Source organism: Brettanomyces nanus, chromosome 4 (genome assembly GCF_011074865.1).
Source record: "Brettanomyces nanus chromosome 4, complete sequence".
In the NCBI taxonomy this organism is placed as follows: domain Eukaryota; kingdom Fungi; phylum Ascomycota; class Pichiomycetes; order Pichiales; family Pichiaceae; genus Brettanomyces; species Brettanomyces nanus.
Window position 1 is genome coordinate 337,531 of NC_052377.1, and position 27,224 is coordinate 364,754.

The 27,224-nt window shown below is 42.0% G+C and overlaps 10 protein-coding genes across 10 annotated transcripts; 8 read left to right on the forward strand and 2 right to left on the reverse strand.

Annotated features, from left to right (window-relative positions):
• Nucleotides 1-163: 163 nt before the first annotated feature.
• On the reverse strand, nt 164-1,420 carry FOA43_003375 (uncharacterized protein; the record flags this gene model as incomplete). Its single annotated transcript, XM_038923626.1, has 1 exon — nt 164-1,420. One exon carries the CDS (start codon nt 1,418-1,420, stop codon nt 164-166), a length of 1,257 nt encoding a protein of 418 aa, XP_038779554.1.
• Nucleotides 1,421-3,434: 2,014 nt separating this feature from the next.
• Nucleotides 3,435-4,250, forward strand: FOA43_003376 (uncharacterized protein; the record flags this gene model as incomplete). Its single annotated transcript, XM_038923627.1, has 1 exon — nt 3,435-4,250. One exon carries the CDS (start codon nt 3,435-3,437, stop codon nt 4,248-4,250), a length of 816 nt encoding a protein of 271 aa, XP_038779555.1.
• Nucleotides 4,251-5,297: 1,047 nt separating this feature from the next.
• FOA43_003377 (uncharacterized protein) lies at nt 5,298-7,787 on the forward strand (the record flags this gene model as incomplete). The annotated part of the gene is made up of 1 exon (XM_038923628.1): nt 5,298-7,787. One exon carries the CDS (start codon nt 5,298-5,300, stop codon nt 7,785-7,787), a length of 2,490 nt encoding a protein of 829 aa, XP_038779556.1.
• Nucleotides 7,788-8,131: 344 nt separating this feature from the next.
• On the forward strand, nt 8,132-10,119 carry ATP2 (atp2, beta subunit of the F1 sector of mitochondrial F1F0 ATP synthase; the record flags this gene model as incomplete). Its single annotated transcript, XM_038923629.1, has 2 exons — nt 8,132-8,244; nt 8,724-10,119. 2 exons carry the CDS (start codon nt 8,132-8,134, stop codon nt 10,117-10,119), a joined length of 1,509 nt encoding a protein of 502 aa, XP_038779557.1.
• Nucleotides 10,120-10,590: 471 nt separating this feature from the next.
• FOA43_003379 (uncharacterized protein) lies at nt 10,591-11,943 on the forward strand (the record flags this gene model as incomplete). Its single annotated transcript, XM_038923630.1, has 1 exon — nt 10,591-11,943. The coding sequence occupies one exon, from the start codon at nt 10,591-10,593 to the stop codon at nt 11,941-11,943; it is 1,353 nt and encodes a 450-aa protein (XP_038779558.1).
• A 227-nt stretch (nt 11,944-12,170) lies between these two features.
• FOA43_003380 (uncharacterized protein) lies at nt 12,171-14,006 on the forward strand (the record flags this gene model as incomplete). Its single annotated transcript, XM_038923631.1, has 1 exon — nt 12,171-14,006. The coding sequence occupies one exon, from the start codon at nt 12,171-12,173 to the stop codon at nt 14,004-14,006; it is 1,836 nt and encodes a 611-aa protein (XP_038779559.1).
• A 16-nt stretch (nt 14,007-14,022) lies between these two features.
• On the reverse strand, nt 14,023-15,675 carry ELP3 (Elongator subunit; the record flags this gene model as incomplete). The annotated part of the gene is made up of 1 exon (XM_038923632.1): nt 14,023-15,675. One exon carries the CDS (start codon nt 15,673-15,675, stop codon nt 14,023-14,025), a length of 1,653 nt encoding a protein of 550 aa, XP_038779560.1.
• Nucleotides 15,676-16,067: 392 nt separating this feature from the next.
• Nucleotides 16,068-22,805, forward strand: FOA43_003382 (uncharacterized protein; the record flags this gene model as incomplete). The annotated part of the gene is made up of 1 exon (XM_038923633.1): nt 16,068-22,805. The coding sequence occupies one exon, from the start codon at nt 16,068-16,070 to the stop codon at nt 22,803-22,805; it is 6,738 nt and encodes a 2,245-aa protein (XP_038779561.1).
• A 562-nt stretch (nt 22,806-23,367) lies between these two features.
• FOA43_003383 (uncharacterized protein) lies at nt 23,368-25,458 on the forward strand (the record flags this gene model as incomplete). The annotated part of the gene is made up of 1 exon (XM_038923634.1): nt 23,368-25,458. One exon carries the CDS (start codon nt 23,368-23,370, stop codon nt 25,456-25,458), a length of 2,091 nt encoding a protein of 696 aa, XP_038779562.1.
• Nucleotides 25,459-26,646: 1,188 nt separating this feature from the next.
• On the forward strand, nt 26,647-27,186 carry FOA43_003384 (uncharacterized protein; the record flags this gene model as incomplete). Its single annotated transcript, XM_038923635.1, has 2 exons — nt 26,647-26,653; nt 26,708-27,186. 2 exons carry the CDS (start codon nt 26,647-26,649, stop codon nt 27,184-27,186), a joined length of 486 nt encoding a protein of 161 aa, XP_038779563.1.
• Nucleotides 27,187-27,224: the final 38 nt, after the last annotated feature.

Genomic DNA, 27,224 nt, shown 5'->3' on the forward strand with positions numbered 1-27,224 from the left:
AGGGTTGAGGAGTTTGAATCGGAATAAGAAGTGTCTACAGCTAATCCTGTTTGCGCGTATCCGTAAATGATTCGCCGCCCATCAGGCAGTCGCGAATGATTTCCTCCGGTACCCCCCCCCCTCTACTCTGATTGTATGCCATCAGTATTCATTACATACATGCCTATCCAAATATTAGATCCATAATCCAGCAAAACCATCCTCCCCAAGTTATCGTCTCTATTGTAGTCTTCAAAATACCTGGCCTGATCATATTATACAAACTTCCACAGCTATTATCTCCCTCCTTATCGAAAAATCCATCTCCATATTTGATGTACTTCCGAACGTTACAGCCATTCCAGAAGTTCCACCACTTATGTCTTTGGCAAGGCGAGATTCTTTCCAAGTTTTTTGTCAACGGGCCGGCAGGTCCATCAAGGTATTTCCATTCGAACGGTGACCAATGCTGTCTTGGATCTTCTGGTACCAATTTCTTATCACCCCACGTTCCTTTATAAAGAAGCCAATTTCCATACTGAGCTTCACGAAATGGTCTCGAGCCATTCGCATAGGTAACCTCCACTCCATCGTAAGTATAAGCTAGATAATTCAACGACGGGTTCCATAGAGGTCCTCTATCCGTAAAATCACTCAATATCGAGTAAGGTGTGTCATGTGCATGTTGTCCTGTACTAGGATAGTTGGCGTGGGTACCTCTGGCAGAGAATATCACAGGATGTTTAGTTCCAGCCCATTTTTCAAGATTCTTATAAAAATAAGCCCCTCCGCCTCCATGTGCAGACATCCACACTATGACAGGTTCGCCGTTATAGAATCTGACCAAGGAATGCTCCCAATCACCTACGTGATCACCAAATGGTCCAAACCCCATCACAAATGGCCCCAGATTAAAAGAATAAAAGTAAAACCAGTATGCATCAATCCATCCATTACCCTTATCAACGACAATGAGTGTTGCAGGAGCATTTTTAATCTCTCCATTGTAGTAACTAGGCATATTGGCTAATCCTGTAAGCCATTCCGGATCGGTATCGAAATCCTCATTGGATGTCAGATATACCTTGCTTTCTTTGGTGGAGAGGGGAGCCAATTTTTCCAAATCTTCAATCCTCAAGTGGCCCTTCTTGCCAATGTGATTGATCCTAGTGCCATTTTCGTATTCTCCATGGAAATGCTTGACGAAGCCGGCTATGTCATAGGGAAGATATCGTTCCTCCGAATATAGATGTACCACAGGAGAATACTCAGTAACGTAAGAGGGTATCTCTCCATCCTTCAAAGTACGTTCACTTGGTGGTGGTCGACTTTTCAACTGGGGCAAGTTCTTGAACCGGGTAGCCGAACGTAGAACATTGCTTAAATGTGCCTCGTCCTCTTCGCTTAATAGACTAGCCGGACCAGCAGCTATGCTTACCATGAGCAGCAGCCAAGTGATAATAATGACTCGCATATCTGGAGGAAATGGCGGATGCCTTTATTACAAGAGATATATCGAAGAACAAAAATCAGATTGCTATATACGAGCAGAACTCCATGCCATATCTCAGGCATTTCTAATGTCTTTCTTCTCCGAGGGCCGCACGGCGCAGATTTCAGCAGCATTGTCATTTATTTCTTGCACTGCCCGAATATTACCTCATCTCCTGAAGAATCTGATTTTCCGATGAGGCAAGTAAATACCTGGGAGATCTTAAATACCGTGTTAAAGGTATTAGCGAAGGGCGTGCCCTGTACACAGTTGAAATTGGTGGCTGAAGATTGCTGCAACTCTCTCATTTGTAGGGGCTGCAGAGAATTTAAAATCCTTCGAGAAAGAATCTGTATCGACTATATTTTTTGCTCTCGTTGTAATAAATCCTTATTCGACCGAGATTCAGATTGAATGTCCACCAAACTACTTTGCTAGAGGTGAGGGCCAGGTAAGTGTAGTTGGCTCGTCATTAATTTCGTACATTGTTTTTAGGGAGACTTCAAGGATGCTACAGGATAAGAAGCAGCATATCTATTTCAATATCTTTGGAGGCCACAATTGGCACGCAGCTAAGTCCATCCTGTTTTTCTAATAGGTAATATATTCTCGATACAGTATATACATTCTCAGAGGTAAAAAAATATGAATCAAAAAACTCCTGATCAGACACTCCTGAGAGGCACTCATGAGAGGCACTCATGAGAGGTTGAAATTATGGTGGTATCAAACTGGTGCTGAAATCTTCAAAACTCCTAAAGTTTTCCGTGATGGTGTTATAGTTCTCATATATACAAAAGAATATGAAGATAAGATCTCTCTTTCAAATATTCCCTATGAGCAAATTGTTTTGTTTCCCATTTAGGAAAAAGATAAATACATGCAATTAAAGCTGAAATTTCTTAGCCTGTTCTTCCTATTAGCCTTCAAAACCACATTTGTTTTCATGGCGCAGTGTCATGGAGTCACAAAAGCCGGTAAAAGATGTCGGATCATGATTGTTGATGATACCGTGAAGTTCTGTCGGTATCATAAAGAACAGCAGAAGAGAATCCCGGATTTCATCCATTTCTCTCAAGCAGCACGCACTATACCCAAGTCCATCAAGATGACAAACAGTGAATCTTCTTCAGGATATATCTACGTATTTACTCTGGCTCATCTTCTTTCTTCCAAACCTCAAAAGCAACAATGGCTAAGGTTTGCCGATCCAACAAGTGATAATGTTATCAATTACCGAAAAACCAGACAGTTTCTACCCAAGCACTATATATTGATTAAAGTTGGATACACATCCACCACTCCGGTAAATCGGCTAAGACAGTGGAAAGAACAATGCAAGCAGAATTTTATATTAGTTACCCCGGCAATGTTATCTCTGGTGATATGCTCAAAACAAGATAAGATACGAAGTTTGGTCAATGCATTCAATTCAATGCATTTTGGAGGCAACAGAGGTTACAATAAGTTTGATATGGATAGGGGAGGATTTCATACCCAGAAAAAGGCATATGAAACGGAACAAAAAATACATTGGGATCTTAGAAGAAGGTACGGTTTTGGAAAGGTTTACTGCGACAGCTGCAAAAGTAGTTCGAGCGGAGTGCATAAAGAATGGTTTCTAGTTCCTAGAAAAGATATAGACAATATTTTTCGATTAATAAATAGCTACTGCAAATAAATTTTACATCCCTTGGAGTATTAATCAGCAGACTCTGAATGTAAGAATGAGACAATGTATACTTAGTGAGATCAACTTGCCAATTGCCTGTAGAAGTGGCAGTGTGGCAGTTTCTTCAAGCATCTCCATGTGACGCTCGCTAACATGATCGATCCCTTAGAAGATGGAGTCACATTTCTTCGCGAAGTAGTGAGAAAAAGAACCTCTTTGAAAGGATTTTCGCTTCTAGTTCTTAGTCACAGGCTTCTTCTCACTGATTCTCATATTTTGTCAACTATAAACATGGAAAATTATACAGTGACGATTCTAGGATGTGGTGTGATGGGTACGGCGGTTCTTTCTTCGATGCTAAAGTCATCATTCGAGCCCTTCCCTCAAAAGTTCATCTGCTGTACCGGTAGCAGTAGGTCTGCAGAGAAGTTGAAAACTGCTTACGGTGATAGAATTGAAGTTTCCTATGGATCACAAAATGTTGAGGCTGTTAGAAAGGCCGATATCATCATTTTAGGCTGCAAACCTTACATGTGCGAACATATTATGGACTCTGTGGCCGATGGCTTGAATGGAAAGCAGTTGATTATTTCGTTACTAGCGGGCTGGACGATTGATCAATTAAAGACGTTTTCACCTTACATTGCTCGGGTGATGACTAACACTCCAGCAAAATATGGATGTGGTATGGCTATTGTTTCATTCTCTGAGGAGGCAATGAAATATGAAGACATAGTTATGAAGATGGTTGGCACGGTTGGCAAGGCAAAGAAATTGCCTGAGAGTAATATGGACGCGGCAACTTCATTGGTTGGATCCGGTCCTGCCTTCTGTCTTGTTATGATGGAGGCCCTTGCAGAAGGAGGCGTTAGAATGGGTATTCCCTACGATGTCGCCAAGGAGTGTGCTGCTAAGGTTATGGAGGGTACTGCAAGGATGGTTATGGAGACAGGAGAACATCCGGAGGTTTTGAAGGCTTCCGTTTGCACTCCTGGTGGAACTACTATCGGTGGATTAATGGTGATGGAGGATAAGGCCGTTAGAAGTGGAATTAGTAGAGCCGTAGAAGAGGCTGCCAAAATTGCCTCTGCCTTAGGAAAAAAGTGATTATATATACATATATTCCATAATTATTGGGTAAACTCACCCATGATTTTCTTATACTCAGTCTCATCTAACAATTTCTCATACGTAGTTGCCTCACTCTTACTTAACTCTCCTCTATCGTACTTCTCCTTGAGTTCTTCAAATTTACTCACTCTCTCCTGCTCTCTCTTATGGCGTTCGTCGATCAACGTGCTAAAGGTCAATATTCCAAACCAAGTCTCCAAAATAGAGTAAGAGAAGACTGCCGAGTTGCATATTGAAACATAGCTTCCCAAATAGCAGTAATTGCATAAAAAGAAGAAAAATGTGAGTCTCAGCAGCACAGAAGTTTCAAAGTACTTGATATTTCCCTCCAACAGCGCTCCCAAATCACCAAGAATAAGTGAAATAAGCAAGATGCCAATCAAACCGTACACTTGAGATCCGCTATTGTACATCAAGGTGGGAAGTCCCATTGATGAAGATAATAATATAACACCCGAATATTCCAATATCGACCGGGGGTTATTCATCATCTGAAACGAAATGAATCCTAGCACAAGTAACCTTGACCATAGCAGTGTTCCAGAACGAAAAAGCGCCATAATTTTGGGCAAATTCAGACAACGAATATAAAGAAGGGTAATCCATTACTTGTTCAAGATTCTGACGTGTACTGTACATTCAAGAATTTTTCACTTCTCAGTTTGGCCGCTCAGTAAAGACATAGTAAAAGAATGATTCAGAAGAGGCAGTAATTGGATTATTTTTACCGCCAAGCAACTATTGCCGCCACAACGATTGCAACTAAGAACTATTGCAGTTGAGCAACGGTTTCAATTAGGCAACGATTTTTCCTCTCTTTTCCTCATATCCATCCTACTTCTCTTCTCATCGCAAGCTCACCTCATCGTCGTTACGCATATTCATCCCGATTAGGATATCTAATTAAACCTGCTCATCCAGCTTTTTTTTTTCAGATAAGTGAACCAAATTGTCTTATCGGAGCCGCTTGAGAAAAGCCATTCCTTTTTATCCGTCTTCTATACTATTCGCATAATTATAGCTATGTTCATAACATTGGCAGCACCTACTTTGCATCCGTCTGCTGAGCAGTTCGATAACCCTATCAAGTATCTATCTTCTCCAGAAATCATTGCTGTCGGCAAAAAGTACGGGATTTTGAAGATCAGACCACCGCAAGGATGGCAGCCCAGATTTGCTCTAGATAGAAAGCGATTTTCTTTTCACACTAGACTACAAGATTTGAAAGATTTGAGCTTAATAAACCGTTCTAGGGATTTCTTCTTCCAAGGATTCAACAATTACTTGAAGATGAGAGGTAAGAATCCTCTCAAATCTTCCAAGAACAGAAGAAGAGGAAGAAAGCAAAAGCACCCACTGACTACTTCAGATTTACCAAAAGATTATGATGGATTTTTGACTTTGATAGATGGCCAGAGAACTCATATATTTGATATCTTTAATGAAAATGACTTCAAAAAATATTCCTATCTAATCAAAGATAGAGAACTTCTTAAGGACTTGATCAGGTATTCGAAATATCTGCAAAATGAAAAGAAGGAGGAGCCTCCGAAATTTGAAAATGATTTATCTCTCAGGGAACTACTTGAAAACGATATTGGCAGTCTAGCGGACAGCAAGAATGGATGTGTTCTATGCCATTTGGACAGTGATCCCTCTCGAACTTTACTTTGTGATGGCTGTGACAGAAGCTTTCATATGTCATGTTTGGATCATCCTTTGAAAACCATACCCAAAAGCAAGTGGTTTTGTAAAGATTGCTTGGATGGTACCAACGGAGATTATGGATTCGAGGAGGACTATGATAATATATTCACCTTGAAAGAGTTCGAAGAAGATTGCAAAGAAGTCAAGGATGATTACTGTGACAGTCATTTCTCTGAAAATAGAAATCCCTCCGTTGATATCTTGGAAAAAGAGTTTTGGTCGCTAGTTAGTCATCCATCCAATGACAAGACAAGTGGTGTTGAAGTCAGATATGGTGCGGATATTCATAACGAGGAGAAGGACCAAGTTTCTGGTTTCCCCACGACTGAAAACTTCCTAGTGGACACAGAGAAGGAGGCGTATTACATCAGGCATCCTTTTAACCTGACCCAGCTACCATTTGCAGATGGATCATTATTAAACTACATTAAAAGTGAAGACAGGAAGCAAATTTCTGGAATGACTGTTCCGTGGTTATATGTTGGTTCGATGTTCTCCACTTTTTGCTGGCATAAAGAGGATCATTACACTATGAGTGCCAACTACTGCCATCTTGGATCTACCAAAAAATGGTACGCTATTCCTGCATGCGATTGTGAGAAGTTTGAATCACTATGCAGGAAGATCAGCCCAGCCTACTTTGATAAGCAACCAGGCTTGCTTCACCAGCTTGTAACATTAGTATCTCCGGAAGAGATTGAGAAAGAGCAATCCGATAAGCCAGAGTCCAAGAAGGTACATATTTTTTCTGTGGATCAGGGACCAAACGAGTTTGTGATTACTTTCCCCAAAGTCTATCATGCAGGATTTAACTGCGGATTCAACGTAAATGAAGCAGTGAACTTTACAATGCCATATTGGCTAGAATACGGTGAACAATCAATTCAAGAGTACAGAAGAGTGAAGAAGGAGAATGTTTTCAACTACTATAAACTTCTCAGGAACATTATGGATGATAATTTGGCTTCGGGAGGTGTGCAGCTTACTAAGAGTAAAGAAATGTTTACAGAGCAGGTTGTGTCGAGCATGCTAAAGCAATCCTTGCGCAACTACAAAAATTGTGTGAATAAGTTTGGTGAAGTTATGAAAAATGATACCTTAAATAAATTCTTGGAGGGACTTCCGATCGAAAAGTACCAGAACTATGTGAAGGAAAAACTACGGAGAGAAGACGAACGAAAGACCAAAAGGTATCATGGCAGAGGCGACGTTTATAGGATGAATCCTTCCCGTGCAAGTGAGGACTATCCAGACGAATACATTTGTCATGATTGTAAGTCATTTGTGAATTTTCAGTGGGTTGAAGTTGATTTACTCAAGGAATTAGAAGGTATCCAAAATGCTCTGGAGGTTATAGAGATTAAGCACGAGGACAATCAGCAACAACTACCTACACCGAACCAAACACCAGAGCAGGTTCAGAAATCTAAATTTGGTGACTTCGAATCTGAATGGACTCAGATCATAAGAAAAGCACGAGAAGAGAGTGAGGAGAAAGATACCCGTCGTAGGTTAAGGAAGCACAAGTCTGATGTCACTGGTCATCATTCTCTGTTGGGTGAAACAACAAGTAGTTGCAAAAGAATGAAATTGGTTAGTCGAATGAAACATAAGCGAATCAAGCATGCCAACTACGGTAAGATCATTTTCTGCATGGACTGTCTCTCTAAGGAGCTTTCGCATCTGAATCCCGATTATCTCAATAGGTTGAAATTGTCCACGACTCTTTACGACGACAGCAATTTGATGGAGTTGCAGGACTACATTAATAACGTGCTTGAGCCAGAGATCAATAAAACAATTTAGTTTAAGTACTTCAATATCAGCTACACAGCCTTGATGATATCAAGAAGGCCGATGGCCGCCTCATTTTATCCTTCCTTCCTTTTTTTTTTTCCCCGAGGCCTTGCTTGGCTCTTTTTACAAAACTCTCATAGGTCGGTTCCAATTCTAGTGGGGGAGAAAAGCTGAGAAAAAAATTTTCGAGCCAATCCATTATCCACAACGCAAAGAAGAATGAATTGGACCAGGGAATAGGTTTTTCTTCGGCTTCATTTGAAGGTGTCTCTTTGTTTTATTCCTTTATCTTTTGTTTCGTTTCATTTTATCTTTCAGCGTTCTGTGATCAATATATATAGTCCATTAAAAAGATGGTTGCTAGATTATTCGCTAATACTACCAGAACCGCTTTGAAAGCTGTCAAGGCAAGCTCGGCCTTCCAGAGGGGTCTTGCTACAGCTGCGCTAGCTAAAGGTGAGGTTACGTAAGTATATTATTGTTTTTATTAACTGAGACTACTTTGATGGATCAAAACAGGATGGTATCTGACTTTCAATTGGCTTTAGGAAAGGGACGGTTATCTAGATCACGTTCTTTCCTTTGATAACTGATGTATCTCCTCTACTTCACTACGAGGTGGTAGCTGTTTTCCATGGCTTTTATCATTCTACTGTTGTGGATCTGACCGTTACTGTCCTTCATTGTGCTTTTCAATTGATGCTTTCTCCCTCTTAAATATCACTCTTCTCCATTATTTTCACCTCTATTTCCGCCCCTCCTCCCCCCAAAGAATAAGTTTTTCTCGGGGTGAATGGAAATTGTCGAATCAAATGGGAGCATTTCTCTTCCTCGCATTTTCCTATCTCCACGAGATTTTCGCGGAAAGTGTGGTTTTTATTTAAGAGATTGAATATCTTAGTCTCTCGTTATCACCATATTTGTCTTATATACTAACATTCCTAGTGCCGTTATTGGTGCCGTCGTCGATGTCAAGTTCCAACCAGGCCAATTGCCACCTATTTTGAATGCTTTGAGGATGGATAACCAAGGTAACAAGTTGATCTTGGAGGTGTCTCAGCATTTGGGTGAGAACACTGTTAGAACCATTGCTATGGATGGTACTGAGGGTTTGGTTAGAGGTCAAGAAGTTATTGATACTGGTGGCCCTATTTCTGTCCCAGTCGGTAGAGGTACCTTGGGTAGAATCTTAAACGTTATCGGCGATCCTGTCGACAACAGAGGTCCTGTTGATTGCAAGGAGAGAAAGCCAATTCACGCTGATCCCCCTGCTTTTGTTGAACAGTCTACTGAGGCTCAGGTTTTGGAGACCGGTATCAAGGTCGTCGACTTATTGGCCCCTTACGCTAGAGGTGGTAAAATTGGTTTGTTCGGTGGTGCCGGTGTGGGTAAGACAGTGTTCATTCAGGAATTGATTAACAATGTTGCCAAGGCTCATGGTGGTTTTTCTGTGTTCACCGGTGTTGGTGAGAGAACCAGAGAAGGTAACGATTTGTACAGAGAAATGCAAGAGACTGGTGTCATTAATTTGGATGGAGAGTCCAAGGTCGCATTGGTTTTCGGTCAGATGAACGAGCCTCCTGGAGCTAGAGCTAGAGTTGCCTTAACTGGTTTGACTATTGCTGAGTACTTCAGAGATGAAGAGGGTCAGGATGTCTTGTTGTTCATCGACAACATTTTCAGATTCACTCAGGCCGGTTCCGAGGTGTCTGCCTTGTTAGGTAGAATTCCATCTGCTGTTGGTTACCAACCAACTTTGGCCACCGATATGGGTTTGTTGCAAGAAAGAATTACCACCACCAAAAAGGGTTCTGTTACCTCTGTCCAGGCCGTTTACGTTCCTGCTGATGATTTGACCGATCCGGCTCCGGCTACCACTTTTGCTCACTTGGACGCCACCACTGTCTTGTCTAGAGGTATCTCCGAGTTGGGTATCTACCCTGCCGTTGATCCGTTGGATTCCAAGTCTAGATTACTAGATGCCGATGTTGTCGGTCAAGAACATTATGACGTTGCAACTCATGTCCAAGAGACTTTGCAGGCTTACAAGTCCTTGCAAGATATTATTGCCATTTTGGGTATGGATGAATTATCTGAACAAGATAAGCTTACCGTTGAGAGAGCCAGAAAGATTCAAAGATTTTTGTCTCAACCATTCCACGTTGCTGAGGTCTTCACTGGTATTCCAGGTAAGTTGGTCAAGTTGGAGGAGACCGTTCAGTCTTTCAAGGCTGTTTTGGAAGGTAAATACGATAACATCCCAGAGGCTGCCTTCTACATGGTTGGTGGTATTGAGGACGTTATTGCCAAGGCTGAGAAGTTGGCTACAGAGGAAGACTAAACTACTTGGTTTAGTTATGTTACGTTATCAGCATTCACATTCTTCAACAAAAAAAAAAAACTTTATTTGAAATAGCGGTTTGGGGCCATAGATACGCACACCAATCTGCCGGAATATATCTAGCCATCATAATGGACTATGTATGTTGACATCAACAACCACTAAGAAAAGCAAACTCATGATTTTATTCTCTCTTATTCCTCTACTATTATTATTAAATCTCTCTTTTTTCTTCCTCCTATTACAAATGACTTTTATCTTTTGTTATATAAGTATGTATATTAAAGGAGATTGATTATATTCAACACACCTGTGGAGAGAAACTCGACCAAAAGTAATTGTGAAAGCTCATGTGGCTATGAAAAACTTTTCGCCTATCAAACCTAAGCCTGCCTATAATCATGAACTTAACAGACGCGAATACTAAAGGCGGCAGTTTTTTTGTCTTGTGTTCTTCTCTCTTGATTCAAGATGGACACGTTAATTCACTCCGCAAGCGACTTCCTTGATCGCCCAGGCTTCAATTGGAAAGGCCTTATAATCGGCTTTTCCACAGTTAATTTCTTGTTCGAGTCCTATCTAAAGTTGAGACAGATCCAGACAGTCAGAGCTAATGGAGAAAAAATACCTGATGAATTGAAGGGAAAGATCGACACCAAAACTGCCATTAAGTCCAGCAACTATTCCCTCAGTAAGTTGAAATTTAGTATTGTCGGCAGTCTTTATGGTCTTGTCCAGAATGTCATCGCCTATAAGTTTGACCTTTTGCCCAAGTTGTGGAATGCAACTGGTGGATTCATGTCTACGTTGCTCTCCAAAAACATGGTTCCTGCTTTCATGTCCGGTATAATTACCCACTCGTTGTTTTTCTGCGGTGCAATGACCCTTTTCTCAACTTTTCTAAGTATTCCTCTAAGCTACTATCAGAACTTTATTCTTGAAGAGAAGTATGGCTTCAACAAATTAACTCCTAGAATGTGGGTCACAGACATGGTGAAAGGATTTTCCGTCGGTTTGGTCCTGGGAGGCCCAATTTTGGCTGCATTCCTTAGGATCATTGACTATTTTGGCGATAAGTTCATGTATTATCTTTCCATATTTATGGGCATCGTTCAAATCTTTTTGATCATTGTTTACCCAAAGTTCATTCAGCCTTTATACAACAAATTAACCCCATTGGAAGATGGCGAGTTGAAAACTTCAATTGAGAAGTTGGCCTCTGAAAACAAATTTCCATTGGACAAGTTATATGTCATTGATGGTTCCAAAAGATCTTCGCACTCGAATGCTTACTTTATGGGTCTCCCTTGGGGTTCCAAGCAGATTGTTTTGTTTGATACTTTGATCGATCAATGCACAGTTCCACAGGTCGTTGGTGTGCTAGGCCACGAAATCGGTCATTGGGCTCTTTCTCATACTACAAAATTGTTGGCTATCAATCAATTCCATATGTTTTGGATCTTCACTTTCTTTGCTGCTTTTGTTAAGAACAGCTCTCTTTATCAGAGTTTTGGCTTCTTTAATGAGCAGCCTATTCTTATTGGATTCATGCTCTTCGGTGATATTCTAGGTCCTGTGGACTCCCTTGTTGGCTTTGCCATGAGTCAGCTTTCCAGAACCTACGAGTACCAAGCAGATGAGTACTCCACCAAGTTGGGTTATGGAGAAGATTTGAAGGACTCGCTTGTTTCTCTTAATAAGGAGAACTTGAGCTCCTTAGTTGTCGACTGGCTTTACTCGGCCTACACCTACGACCATCCCCACTTGGTTGAGAGATTGAACCATATTGATGAGGTTCAGGAGAAGATTGCCAAAAAAGAGTGAAGTGATTGATTTCTCCCACTCTGTCTCTCACTTTATATATATATATATATTGTTAGTCAGTAGTATATTCTATATCTGATTTTTTGTTTCCTAAATAGGTAATCGCGCTTAATTCTGAACTCTACTTTTCAGGTTCTTCAAATCTAATTTTTTTTTTCAGATTGATGTACGTCATTGAGTTAAAGTTACTACTGTTGTCCTTTCCTAGTCTTTGGTCTTAATTTGCCATGTTTTCGGTATCAAAACTTCTGCCGCTCCGAAAGTTTGTTCCACGATCGCCACGATCGTTGTGGGGTTACGCTCGGGGTATAAGGTTCTCCGGTACTCTGAAACAGCATGAAGGGATGACTGAATCTCCCGTTATAACGAAAACTGCTGAAAAAAGAGACCTCATTCTAACCATACTCAACTCTACAGCCACTAAACGAGAAGCTAGGTACTATCTTCAAAGATATCCATTAATGGAGGAAAATGACATTTATAAGAACAAGAATGAGGTGATTTATGATAGTCTTCCTAATAGGCAGGCGTCCAATAATAAGAAGTATGAGGCCTACATTGATGATCTACTAAACACGGGTACCAGTCAATCTGATGCTAAGTTTGAATCCGGCTACGGCGGAAGTTTGGATGACACGGTTGGTGATGAAATGCAGCTGACTGATACCATCAGAGTTATGCTAGTGAGAATCAGAAACCTCGATGGACTATCCGATTCAATAGTTAAGGGTATAGGTGCGACATTAAGCAAATGTATGAAACTTGGAGCTTCTCCGATTATAGTTCTGGATACCCCTGCTGAAAGCGACTGCAGTTCGGGCGAGCCAATCGCAATGGTTATTAAGAGCATGAACGAGAGGTGTAGCAGGCTAATTGCTCTTTTAGAATCAAGCTGCGACCTTCAGATGAGAGCGATACCAGGGCTTTTTCAATTGGATTCTCAAGGAAATGCTAAATTTGTGATGCAGGAACTCGCTATGGTTCCCCTATTTCAAGGTATGATACCTGTGCTAACAACCTGGGTAGTAGATAAAAGAACCAGTACGGAAAGAAAAGTCACATCTCTGGATATCATGAAGTACGCCATTCAATCGTTTGGCTTGATAGATCACAGATACAAAGCTGAACATAATAACAACACTACTGATTTCGTCAGCGTGGAAAAAATCGTGTTCATTGACGAGTTGGGTGGTATCCCTTCTCTAGAGCGGTACGAATCAAGTCACGTTCTTATTAACCTCTTGCAAGAGCACGATTCTGTTAAGAGGGAGCTTGAACAATGTCTATTGACTGATTCGCAAAGGGAAATTCATAGAGGCAATTTTGATGAAATGAACGAACTACTTTCTATGGTGCCCCATGCTACCGGGATCATTACAACCCCGAAAATAGCCACTTTGCGTAGACTCAGAAGAACCACAAATCCAATTATTTTGAATATATTGACTGATAGACCTACAATTTCGTCTTCTTTGCCAGTTGACTTAAAAAAGACTCCCTTATTAAATACTACCATTATCAAAAGAGGTATCCCAATACAGATTCATATCTCAAAAGGGTCCGATCAAGGTTTAGATTTGTTGGAGCTTGATAGTAAAGGAATAATAGATTTGGGTAAGCTGAAACGTCTAATCGATGACTCTTTTGGAAGAACCTTGGATATGACCCACTACTTGAACAGAATCAATAACCACGTTGCAGGACTTATCATCGCCGGTGATTATGAAGGAGGTGCTATATTGTCTTGGGAGAAGTGTCCTACAGATCCCTCTAGAACTGTGGTCTATTTGGATAAATTTGCGGTGCTGAAAAGGCTTCAAGGGCTTCCGGGATTGGCGGATATAGTCTTCAAAGCGATGTTAGTGAATTTCAAGGATGAGCTGATTTGGAGGTCCCGAACAAACAATCCCGTTAATAAGTGGTACTTTGACCGGTCAAGGGTCAATTACTGTATCCCAGGTACTCACTGGAGAATGTTTTATTCCGGAAATAAGGCACCTAATGAAAAAGACTTCAGAGACTATACCAGTATTTGTGCGGGTATTAAGCCATCCTTTAAGTAATAAATAGAAGAACCTATTAAATCATCTTCGACATGTAAGGACCATCCAGCACGTAACCAAGTCTCTTATAATAGTTTCTGACGCCAACACCAGAAATAACGCTAATCTTGGTGGAACCATGTTCTTCTTTGGCAATTTTCTCTGCTTCTTCCATGAGAAGAGTTCCAAAACCCTGATGCTGGAATTTTCTGGGATCTCTCGAATGCAAAGGCACCACGGAGCCATAAACATGCAACTCACGAACAATACTCGTTGGTTGTGCTCTAAACTCTTTTCTATAAGTGTACTTCTTAGAAGCCTTTCTGAGTCTAAGCATACCAATAAGAATGTCTTGTTTTGGATCCTCGTAAGAAAGGAAAGTCTCCCAACCACCATTGGCATAATAATCACGACGAATAAGCTCAACTTGATCTGGTTTCACCTTAGAGTGTATATCACGAATGCCAACCTCTCTTGTACGCACATCTCTGCATGCAGTACCAAAATCTTTCATCCTGGCCAACGCCAACTCCCTCAAGTTGCCATTTTCGACGCCAGAAGTGACCAAGGGCATTGGTATATCTCTCTGAACACGGTAGACACGGGTCCATGGTGGAACAAGCGCAAGAATCCGTGCTACCAAGTCTATCAACATGTTGGCATTGTAAGACTTGTACAATCCGTTCTTCCAAAGTTCGTATAAGCCAGTTCCACGAATCACCAAAGTTGGATAAATCTTCAATCCGTCGGTCCGGAAAGCAGGATTCTCGAAATACTCTTTAAATTGTTCCAAATCTCTCTCCATTCCCACATTAGGAAGATCGGGCATCATATGAGAAACAACCTTGTAACCAGCATCTTTGGCATAGCAGAATGTTTCACAAACTGCCTTCACAGTATGTCCTCTATTCGTGTCTCTAGCAACATCCTCGTACAATGATTGGACTCCAATCTCTAAACGAGTACAACCGTACCTTAACATATCGTCTAAATGAGTAGGTGTACAATAGTCAGGACGAGTTTCAATCGTAATACCAATGCACTTTGTCTGTGATTGCTGAGAAAATCGGATGGCCTCATCAAGATCAGTGCCATTATAGCCCGTCAATGCATTGTGCAACTGTACTATAAAGTTCTCTCTATAATCCTTTGGTAATGACATAAAGGTACCCCCCATAACAATGTATTCAACCTTATCCACAGGATGTCCTAGCTGTCTGAGTTGCTCAACTCTTCCTCTCGCCTGTTCGTAGGGATCGTATCTAGCCCTGATTGCGCGCATAGAAGTAGGTTCATAACCCGTATATGACTGCGTAGAGTATTCAAAGTCGGAATCAGGTCCTCCCGGGCAATATACACATATGTTACCCGTATAAGCGATATGGGGGCATCTGTGAGGTTTGCACATGACAGCCACCACAGCAACGCCAGAGGCAGTTCTGACAGGTTTAGCCTTCAATTTAGGTAGTAGATACTTCTTATATTGATCTGGAATGGATGAAATCACATCAGTCAATCTCGGCTGTTGCTTCAATTTGTATTTCTTGGAATTTCGAGTAATGATTCCATTGAGCTTGATTTCTCTACCCTCCTTAAGATCCGAAACCAATTCCACTGAAATGTCTCCACAACACTGAAGAAATCTTTCCCTTTCGGGAGCCAATATCTGCTTTCCCTTAGGTCCTTTCATGTTGATGTGAAATGATTGTTGTAGATCAAGAGTGATTATCAATGGAAAAAGATTATGTTAAGTAGATCTTCAAATCCCAAATTTTTCTTTCCGGTATTTCAAAATTTTTCCCTTCTTTATTTCACCCCTACATCACTAAACAAATAGAGAAGCCATAGAATTGGGGTGCGAGGAAGAAAAAATATCAAGAGGATCCAAATTGGTAGAAAAAAACACGGTGTTGATCTATTCATTCTTTAATCCAAACAAGATCAACAGCAAGTGGTCGCCGTCAAAGAAATATTTCTTACTGCCCTTAAAAATAGAAAGGCATAAGTCGTTCTTAATACGTTCTGTTCCTTTTCTTCTTACAAATAGTTTGGCTATCCATCATTGTGTGATTGAATATAAAAATGGTTAGAAAGCATAGAAAGCCCAAGAAGAGTAATAAAAAAGAAAGAAAGTCTTCGAATACAGAGACGAAGCCTAAACCCGAGGAACAGTCAGAAGTTATCTCTGGGGTGTCTTCTGATCTTATAACTGGGCCTTCTCTTGGTACTCCGGCAGACAGGGAAGTGACAGGCACTTCGGAGCCTTCAGAGGCTTTCGAGATCACAATTTCAGAACCGGAGAAGGAGGAGGCGATGAGTGAAGTGAAAGTTAAGTCTGATAACTCTGAGAAAAAATCAATTGTTGCTTCGGACTCCTTGAATAGGAAGGTGTATACTGAAGAAATTATTGGAGGGCCCGAAGAGAGTTTGGAAGAGTCCACAGCTGAGGATTCTGAATTAAATATACTACAGCAAACCGGTCAGGTTGAGTTGAAGCCCACACATTTTGATGCTCGTTCAGCTGAAGTTGAGGTCAATCCAAAAGTAGCCACTACATATGTTTCCCAGTTTGGAACTGATGGTTTAGAAAATACCAAGAACAATGAATCCATACCAGAACACGCTACCTCAATAGATAACGGAAAGAATATTCCACCGGACAGCTCCGCAAATACTGAGAGCATGTGGGGGGATGCTCCGAAGAAGAGTCATGAAGAGTTAAAGCAGAGCGAAGATATTCAACCCATAGTTACTGCTACTTCTGTTAATCCTTCAGATGCTCTTTCCTGGAATAATGGAGACAGTAATGAGAAGATGCCTTGGGAAGAGCCGAAAAGAGATGAAAGTGCTCCAAATGTTCCTTCTCCTGTTAAAATGCCTGTTCCGTCTGCAGCCTCTACCTTTGAAACGTCTGCCCCTGCTGGATATACTGCTGACGTAATTGATACAGAGGACAAAACAATGCCTTGGGGGACTAACGAGACCGTAGAAGAGATGCGTTGGGAAAAGGGGCATGCCGGTGAAGTTGTCAAACCTGTTAAGGCATTTCAACCAAGTCAATCAATTCAACCCCTGGAACCTGCTCAATCCGTTGAAGCAGGTTCAGAGGCTGATCATCCTGATAACACATTGGACCATGATTCTTTCTTGCAAGATCTTGCCGAGGATGTCACGAGTGCCCAACAGAATTTCTCAAACAACGCACAGGAAAGTTATAAAGGCGAAACGCTAGAACGTAAGTTGAGCTTCCTTGCAGAAGATGACGAACTCTTGCTTGATGATGTCATGGATGATGATCTTTTAGAAGAGGAATCCGAACTACCGATTTCTTCTCAGGCACAGCCAATTTATGGCAGTCGAGCAGGTGCTTATGCGCCCTCGATCTCTTCAATTGCATCTAGCAACATATCTAGGCCAAAGTCTCCCAGCTTGCAGAAGTATGCTCCCCCAAGCACTGAAAGTCCGATGAAAGCGTCACTCAAGCACCAAACAAGCAGAGCTTCACTTATTCCCTCCAGAACTGGATCAGTCGTTAGTGCAGGTGGTGTAGGTGTTGCTCCCATCTTTACTCAGCCAGTTCGTCCTTTCGGTATTAGAGCTTCTGCCAATGCGTCTCCTGTGCCTGCTGCTCAAACTGCTAGTCAGCAGCTAGCCTCGCAAGGATCTCGTATTCATAAAAAGTTGGTTTTGAAGTTGGAGGAAGAGAAGCATAAGAGTGATGCCTATGACTTCCCTGCAGATTTACTCATCAAGCATTCGCCTGTCCTTCGGGCTAAATCGCCTCACAACAATATTTATGCTCAAATGGAAGCCACTCAGAAATTGCAGAAGCAGATTCAAGTGGAGATTCCTCCTTTTGGTGCGTATGGCACATCGGCTGCGGATCGTCCAGTCATTCGAAGTCCACAATCATCACCGGTTGTAGTCACCTCTGCCATTCCGTCTGTATCGTTAGATCCTCCTCCACAATCTGCGGCTAAAAATGCATATGCATTACCGGGATCTCAGGAACCTCAGGCACCTCGGGCACCTCCTGCTGTTGGTGGTGGCGTTGGAACAGCTTCTGCCAATATCAAGCAGCTTCCTTACCAATCTGGTTCGTTTTTTGCTGAGCTTCCCGTGTCCCCTAATCTTACTAGGCCTGCTCCTCAAGTAAGAAATCCATATGGACGGATTGAAAAAGCCGCTTCACTTGCTGGTTCTGATTTGGCTGTTTCTCAAAGATCTCATATGATACCATCGCCGTATACTTCAAATGTTCAGCCGGTTCAGCTATCTCAGTCTCAGCAGCATCAGCAGCAAGCTCATAATATTCGTGCTTCTACGACTTCGATTTCTCAAGCATCAAGAAGATCCAACAATCCTTATGCACCAGCTGATGTTGGAGGCCATGCTAGGACTCTATCGACTTCCTCGAATCCTAAGCCTATTAACCCAAGGGTTGTCCCTGTGCCAAGGAAGGCCTCCATTGGTGAAGTTATGAGTCCAGTAAGAGCAGGCAATTCTTCACAGCCCCAGTTCATTGGATCTCCTACTAATCGTTATGGACCATCTTTTCAGAGGCTGGGGGCTTCTCAAACCTCTCAGTCACAGGTACTTTCTCGATCTCCTGGATTTAGTCAACCACAAGGATTCCCTCAGCAGGGCTTCCAACAGCAAGGTTTCCCACAGCAGGGATTCCCACAGCAAAGCTTCTCACAGCAAGGATATCCTCAACACAACATGCGTAACCTGCCTAAGTTGATGGTTCAAGGAAAGCAGCCGGCGGTATCCGTTGATACAGTGTATGGGGGTCCTCATCCGGACTCGAGTGTTCAGTCTTCCGCCCATCGTAAGTCCCGTAGTAGATCTAATCTTCCTCCACCTCCACTAAGTCCAAGTCTATCTCGTCATATGCTACAGAAGGTCCCAGGTATTGCATCTGCTCCCGCTCCTGTTGTTGTGAATCCTGAGAATTTGGTGCGTAGACAGTGGCCATTGTTTAGTTTTTCTGGTGCAGTTGATGTCGCAACTATGATTCCAAATTCAGATGGTTATGGCCATCCGATCTTGAACATTAAGGTCACTGATTTCATTTCGGTCTGCAAGGATGATGGAATCACTTCGAATTTTCCTGGGCCGTTGATCAAGAATAGGACTAAGCGGAAAGACCTTGAAAAATGGCTTACGGATAAACTTGCCTCTTTCGGTTCTAAATCCAATGATGGCCCTTACCTTTCAGCAGATCAAATGATTTGGGCATTGTTGAGAGCTATGGTGACTGAAATTGAAGAACCAGGAGATTTCAGCAAGCGGTCATACCTTGATAAGGCTATCAATGTGTTGAACTCGTCATTCTCGCACGAATCAGATGATCAGAATCGTATTGATCCAATATCCTTGGTCAGAGTTATACAGAATAGTACATCTGATTCGAAGCAGTTCAATTGCAGACAGTTGGATCGTCAGAAGTTATCGAGAGTATTCAGCCTTCTTGAAAATGGACAGACTAGACAAGCTCTAGAATTTGTTGTCGGTGAGGGAGATTGGAGTTTAGCAATTGTTTTTGCTGGACTTCTTGGTCCAGAAACTATTTCTGAAGTTGTTAGACTTTACTCTTCGGTGAGGTTTGGTACTGATGACCTTCTCGACCAGACCATGGCATTCTTTGTCGATGCAAGTATTTCACAGAATGCTGCTAGCAACAGTGCTCCTGTACTCAAAGGTAAAGAGTCCTGGATCATTGATAATTATACTTCGATTGTTCCTCTTGTTCTCTCAAATACTGCTCATCCTGGTAGCATTCTATATCAACTTGGAAGCATCTTGATGGATTACGGAGCTAGAGACTATGCTACTTTGTCGTTTCTTCTCTCTGGTCTGCCAATGCTTCCAACAAATATTTCTTCGCTCCCTAAGGATATTGACTCTATGATTATTAGTGAAATCTATGAGTATGTACTTCTCTCTTCCCATAATGTTGCCCCAAACTTATCAGCTGGCTTACCTCATATGCTCTCTGTCAAGATCAATCACGCTGGTTTCTTGGCCGACTTCGGTCATTTTATGGAAGCAAAACGATACGGTGATGTCACCGGATCTATCATTGCCGGAAAGCAGGTACCATACGAGCCTGTCACAGTTCTCGCACAGAAACAGCTGGCTGAAAGGCTTGAACAAGCTTCCGTGGATGCCTCTGGCTGGTTTGGTGGTAAACTTGGTAAATCTCATATTAACAAGGTGTGGGATCACTTAGATAAATCGTTCAACAAGTTTGTGTCTGGTGAGGAGCTGCCAGTTTCCAGTGCTAAGCCCAAATCGGAACTATTCTCAAACTTCTCCACACCAGCACCCTCGAGGTCTCCGTCTGTTATTGACATTGTGGGAATGCAGCAACAAGTCCGCCACTCTCCTCAACATCAGAGCAGTCTGCCTTATACCGGCAATGTTTACGGGAATCCTATTCTGGGCGATAATTCTGGATCTCCTTATTCTCCTTTCCAATCCGGTAAATCTGTTGCAAAAGCTTCCTACCCGAATAAAGCTGCCCTGGCTCCTAAGGGAGCACCGTATATTCCTAGAGCGTCGTATAATGCCCAGTCATCTGGTATTGGAATAAACGCCATGGGTATGGCGCCTGCCCTCCCTAGATCTATTTCTTCGGAGAGTAATTCTTATTCTCCTTACAAGGTCAAGGCTCTATCGGTTTCCAAACTGGGTTCTCTTTCGGCAATTCCTCACCCAAAACCAGTTTTAGCTGGTGTGGGATCTTCGCTTGTGCCTAATTCACGGGCGTTCCAACCAGAAATGCAGTCGAAGATGAAACCCTCTTTGTCAGTTTCTACTCCCCTTCCAAAGCCTCTTTCTCCCAAATTGTTGGCTTCTTCTTCAGCTCCACCGATACCTCGCAAACATCCCGAGCATCTCAAAATAGAAAATACTTATTTGCCCACTCATCAGGAGTCATCTATGGCACCTTCTGTGGATCTGTATGCTGAATCAAATCTACCAAAGGTTGCTGCCTCTTCTGTTGCGGTTCCATCTAACTCTGTGTCTGTTTTATCAGAATCGACCATTCATGCAGCTGCTCCTGCAGCTCCTCAAATCAGCGATCCCGTCTCTCTTTTTTTGGAGACTGATAAAAGTCTCGCTCCGGTATCTAAGGTTGCCGGTAGAGCTTTAGAGAAATCACCAGAATGCGAGGCCCAAAAAGAACTGAGTATAACAGCAGAAGTTCAATCCCATCCCATTTCAAAAAAAAGTGGAGTTGAGGTTAATAATGATTCTGCTCCTATAGAAGAGAACAATGAGATCTCCTCAGAATTTACACTTTCCACTTCATCTGAAAGGGATGAGTTTGAGCAGCAAGATGCAGATACTGGACCTGAAACTGAACCTAAAGAGGAGGATTTTGTTCCTGAATCAGCTGAGGAGTTGAAAATGTCACCGAAATCGATGAGGTTATCCGAATCTCAAAGTAGTCATCCTGAAAAGTCTGAACAACCGAAGCCAGTTGATCAAAACACTTCAGTCAATGAGGTTCGAAAAGATTCAGATAATGACATGTTTTTAACCTCACCTCCGATTAAGGAATCAACACCTGCACCTGTAATGTTGCCAGCTTCTAGCGTCCCTGTTGCTGCCGCCTCCCCAGTCACTTCATCTACAACAATTCTTGCAAAAGAGAAGTTCAATCCTTATGAGCCCCATTTGTCACATCGTCCTTCCAGAAGACTTATCAATCCATACGCTGCCATGTACTCTCGTTCTAATACTGATGTCTCAACTGAAGGAGCTACCAAGTACGCGCCAGAACCTGCTTCAAGAGAATCTTCTCCTAATGTTGAAATGCCTCAGAACCTTAACGAGATGGGTATTCCTAAGGATATGAACAATTTTGATATGTACAGTTTTGGTGGATACCATGTGCCACCTGCAGACCAGAAGCCCGCTGGTTTTGAAGGTACAGAAGAGAACAAAAATGAAGTTGGGGATCGGTCATTAAACCATGAGTCTGGGGAAGGAAAAGGCTCGTTTGATGAGTCTGATTTACCTCCTCCAACTGATAACATTTTGAATCCAGCCGAACACTTGCGTAGACTGTTTAGTCCTCCTCCTCAGTCCCCTTCTATTTCTATGTCTGGTGATGAGACTGTGTCCTCGGATATCAAAAAGTCGGCGATTTACACAATAACTGAAGAGAAGAGATTATACGCCAATGAGGCGGACGAGTGTTACGATGATGATGTTGTTGATGAGGAGGAGGATGACGACGACTCGGATGATGTTAAGAAGAAAAGACAGGAGGAGGAAAGAAAGAAAAAGCGGGATGCCGAAAGAAAAAAGAGGCAAGAAGAAGATAGAAAGAAAGATGATGAGGACAAGAGGAAAAGGCATCAGCAGCATAAAGGAGGGTGGTTCTCGTGGCTGTCTAAGAAAGACGATGGACCTAAACCCATCAAAGCCAAATTAGGTGAAGAGAATCAGTTCTATTACGATGAGAAGTTGAAAAGATGGATCAATAAGAATGCACCTGTTGAAGAGCAGATTGTTGATACGCTTCCTCCTCCTCCAATGAGGAAACCAGGAGGTACGCCCCCAGTCGGTGGTGCTTTTGATGTGCCTCCAAAAATTCCGATGAATGCTTCTTCATCTTCGTTGTCGCCATCAGCTTTGTCCGCACCACCAAATGGAATAGGACCAAATAAGGGTAAAAAGGGTGACGGTATCGATGAGTTGTTGAATCTGTCAGCAGTTAGATCCGGTGGTTCGAGAAGAGGAAAAAGTTCCAGAAGAGGCCCCCGTAGGGGATATGTGGACGTCATGGCTCTGAAGAAATAACTGTATTTAATTATTATGAAGCTTATGCATACTAAAAAATTGGGTGAGTATTTACCTATTTGGGATATTTTAAGGAGCATGAGACGAAGCAGTATATTGAAAATAGTGAATAAAGATTTTGACCACTCTAATGCTCAATAGATATGCTCACTTCTAGATCTCTTCTTAATATTGTGAGCTATGCATTCAATGAAAGAATTAAACCGTAAATATACTTCAAAGTCTCCAAATAAAAATACACCTGATAACAAAAATAAGCTTATTTAAAACATATGTTATATTAATCTTTAAGAATCTGTCTGAAAAAGGACAAAACAGTTCATCTTCTAATCACCATGCTTTTTAAAGCCTTTTGAGTTGGTTTTTTATAGAGATTGTCCCAAATGAACTCGATCAGAGTCTGCTCTAACCCATTTCTTTATATCAATCCTTCTGTCATTTAACACATCCTTACACCACATTGAAGAGTTCAAAGATGAGCCTCGAATGTTGCATAACTTAACAACGCGCTTGCCCTTTAAGGGCACCTAGAATCCTTCACTTCCTCCACACATTTTCCAACATGGTAAGTGAGGGCTTTGCTGTGGATGTTCCGGTAACAAATTTGGATGTCGATGATGACGATGATGAATTCAGGATTGACGATGACATTGCATCCACTTCGGTGGATCTGGAGAATTTGGGCATATTCAGCAGTGATCAACGTTCCGTACTCTCTAAGATAGGGCAAGGGTTTCGCAAGATGTTCAGTCGAGGACAAAATGGCGCTGGTTTCAAATACATGGACAACATTGAACTTTTTGACCATGGCAGATCGAGATCATCTTCGAGCTTTGCTGATTTAGGCGATCTCACAACCGATTCTCGTATTAAAAAGAGAAGGTTGTTGTGGAAGCATCTTTTCGGCTTTATGATTGCAGCTTTTTTAGCCACTCTTATTGGTTTGGCCACGTTGGCTTCGAAATCGAAATTCTCTCAGCCTTCAGATTCCAAGGTGCTCAAGAAACCTCTTCTTAGTAACGGCACTACACAATTCTATCCAACTACATTGGTGATATCCCTCGATGGATTTCATCCTCATTACATTTCGGGAGAGGTTACTCCATTTTTGCATCAACTTCTCACTGAAGAGACAAGTTATAGCGCCCCTTATATGACTCCAACAAATCCTTCTGTCACGTTTACGAATCATTACACTTTAGTGACCGGATTGAAGCCGATCTATCATGGTATAATATCAAACAACTTCTACGATTCTGCGCAGAATGAAGAGTTTATTGACACCGATGATTCCATTGCTTTGAATCCTAAATGGTGGGGAGGAGAACCTGTCTGGTCAACGGCTGCTAGACATGGAGTTTCTTCGGCAGTTCATATGTGGCCAGGCTCAGAGGTGAAACGTTATGATGATTTGAACCCAATGTATGTCGATAAATTCAACAAGACGGAACTTCTCAGTAGAAAACTTGAAAGAATTTGTACGTGGCTAGACTTACCTATTGGTAAGAGACCGGAACTCTTGATGTCTTATGTTCCAAATGTCGATACAGCGGGTCACAAGTATGGCATATCCGGAGAAGCACTAAAGCAAGAGCTCAAATATGTCGACGAGTATTTGAAAGGAATATATGTGAATCTCAGTGAAAGGAATCTTTTGGATGTTGTTAATGTGATTATTCTCTCTGACCATGGTATGGCTCCGACTTCTAACGGAAGAATTATATATCTTGACGATATTGTTGGTAAGGAGAACTTAGCGAAAGTGGAATATACCGATGGCTGGCCAATGTACGGCATACGTCTATACAACGATTCTGATGTGGAAAGGGTTTTCAAGGATATGAAAAGAAACTATTTAATCGACATTCACAAGAACCATTACAGCATTCATTTGCGCGAAGAGATTACAGACGAGATGTTTGGAGGTTCGGATGGCAAATATGCCTCTAGAATAGCTCCGATATGGATTCTTCCAAAGGTAGGATACTCAATAATCACACGAGCTGAGATGAATCAGAAAGGCGGCAAATACACTCCATTGGGGGTGCATGGTTATAGCAGAACAGAAGTGCTTATGAGGGCGTTATTTATGGGTACAGGGCCATTCTTCCAGACTCGGTTGGGGAAGAAGAATATCAAATTAAAGCCGTTTTCCAATACGGAAGTTTACAATATTATCTGTGATTCCCTGAACATCGAACCTGCTTCGAATAACGGTACTTACACATCACCCTCATATATTCAGCTTGATAATATTTTAGAAGAAGGATGGAAGGACCCACATCAATATCCGGATGTACCATTTCCTGTCGAGATTTTGGATGTGAAGTCTACGTACGACCTGTTGTACTCAGGCGATGTTGATACAGACGGGAAATGGAAGGGAACAGAAGAAACTGAGGAGTCCGAGGATGAAAACGATTCAGAGGAGTCAGAGACAGATATGGAAGATGTAAACCCCCCAGAAACAGAACCTGTTAAGGACGGATCTGACGAATCTCAAGGATCTGATGATGATCGCCATGGATCTGATGATGATCACCATGGATCGGAAAGCACTGTCTGGAGCAAGCTCGGAGACATAGTGGACGATTTAGTGGACGGAATAGGAAATATGATAGGGGATGTTGAGGAGGCTATAGAACCACGGTAACGCCTTGCAAAACTCTCTGTTGCAGATCTATTCGTAACTCTCGTGTATTATATTAATTGACGCACGAATCCTTCGTTTACAGATGCTAATTATGCTGCATACGTAATCATAGGCTCATTATTTTTCATGGAGATGATTGATTTCCAGCGCGATTGTTGGGTGGAAAATTTTTTTGATCATCTTTTATTTATCATTTTTTTTATTTCGTTTTATCGAGTGTATTAAAGTGTGCTCAAATAGTACAGAGCAAGGAAAAAAAAAAAATCTGATGAAAGCTTATTAGATTCAATAGATTTCTTCTTTAGAACAAGAGTGCAACGGTCTTTACAGTCTTCAAAAGGTTTATTGAAAAAGGGCAGATCCAATCTCCAAGACAGAAAAGCTACCAATATCAAACAAATAAACTCAAAGCACCTGCTGATCATCCTTGACTGAGGAAAAGGAGCTATTCAGCCTCAAGCCTCGCTTACCTTTTTTATGTCAGGAGCTACATCTCCCTCCATCGGTAAAGCTACAGATCGTCTTTCTAAACTTTCGATATCGCCTGTGGTGATGCAACAACTGAGACATAATCAGCGGGTTACATCATTATATCCCTCCATAAATGATAGCACGAGCACTCTAACAGGAGGTATTGCCACTACTGCTCACTATTCCACATCGACGCTCCAGATGAGCCGGAATCCATCTACAAATGATCGTATGATTACAGTGAACTCTGTTTCGGAGCCTCAGGATATAATAAGGCCTTCGATTTCTAGGCAGAACAGCAATAATAAAAACACCAAGGCTCACAGCAGTACTTTGAATGGTGAGAATTCTCCAGAGTTGCTGGCAACATCTGTAGGTCGCGAAGTCGAGGGGCGTTTGGTTCCTTCCTCTTCAAGCATATCTTTGCTATCACTAAACAGCACGGACGGTGTTTCTTCCTCATCCCACGGCGGCCTTTATCCACTTCATACGATAACAGATCAGTGGTATTCTAACGTTCAAAGATCGTTAAATCAATATAGATCTCGGCCGCAAGCGTTTTCTAATTCCTCATCATTTCTTCCTGGACTGATCTCGTCTCAATCTTCAAATTTGGGAGCTCCGGCTACTATGGGCAGCAGACGATCATCCTTCAATTCTCCTATGATGAAGGGAGCGCCAAATTTCCCACCGAAATCACCAACATCCAAAATAAGAATGTCCGGTAATTCCAATTACCCCCAGTCTCATTCGATTCAAATAAAAAGAACAGCATCAGCTGGACGTTCACAAATGGTGCTTCGGTCGGAACCTGATTCACCGTCTTTAGGACCGACTTCTGCTTCTGGTTCTCCATCTTGCTTTTATTTGACTGATCATTCACCTCCAAGTTCTCTGCAGTCGAACGCTTCCTATCTGAACTTATACGCATCTCAGTTGCAAGGCAACACACCGAGGATGATGAGGGCTAACTCCACCCTTTTCAGGGAACCTCACATCTCAAGAACAAATTCTTTGAGCAACTCCATTGGAGGAAAGTCTCCAGAGTTTTCCCCTGTCTCTTCAACTATGCCTTCGATGACCCCATTGAACTTATCAATATCAACGAGTGGAACTATTAGTCCAGAGCTAGAAGATAAAAATGGAAACTTTCGTGATGACTTGGGTACTGACGAACCCAAATTTAGCGGTGGAAGTGATGGTAACGATGATGACGATGATGTCTTTGGGGAAAATATAAGTAATCCCCGACCCTAATGAAACAGCATCTGTGTTGATTTCCCTCTCTTTTCTTT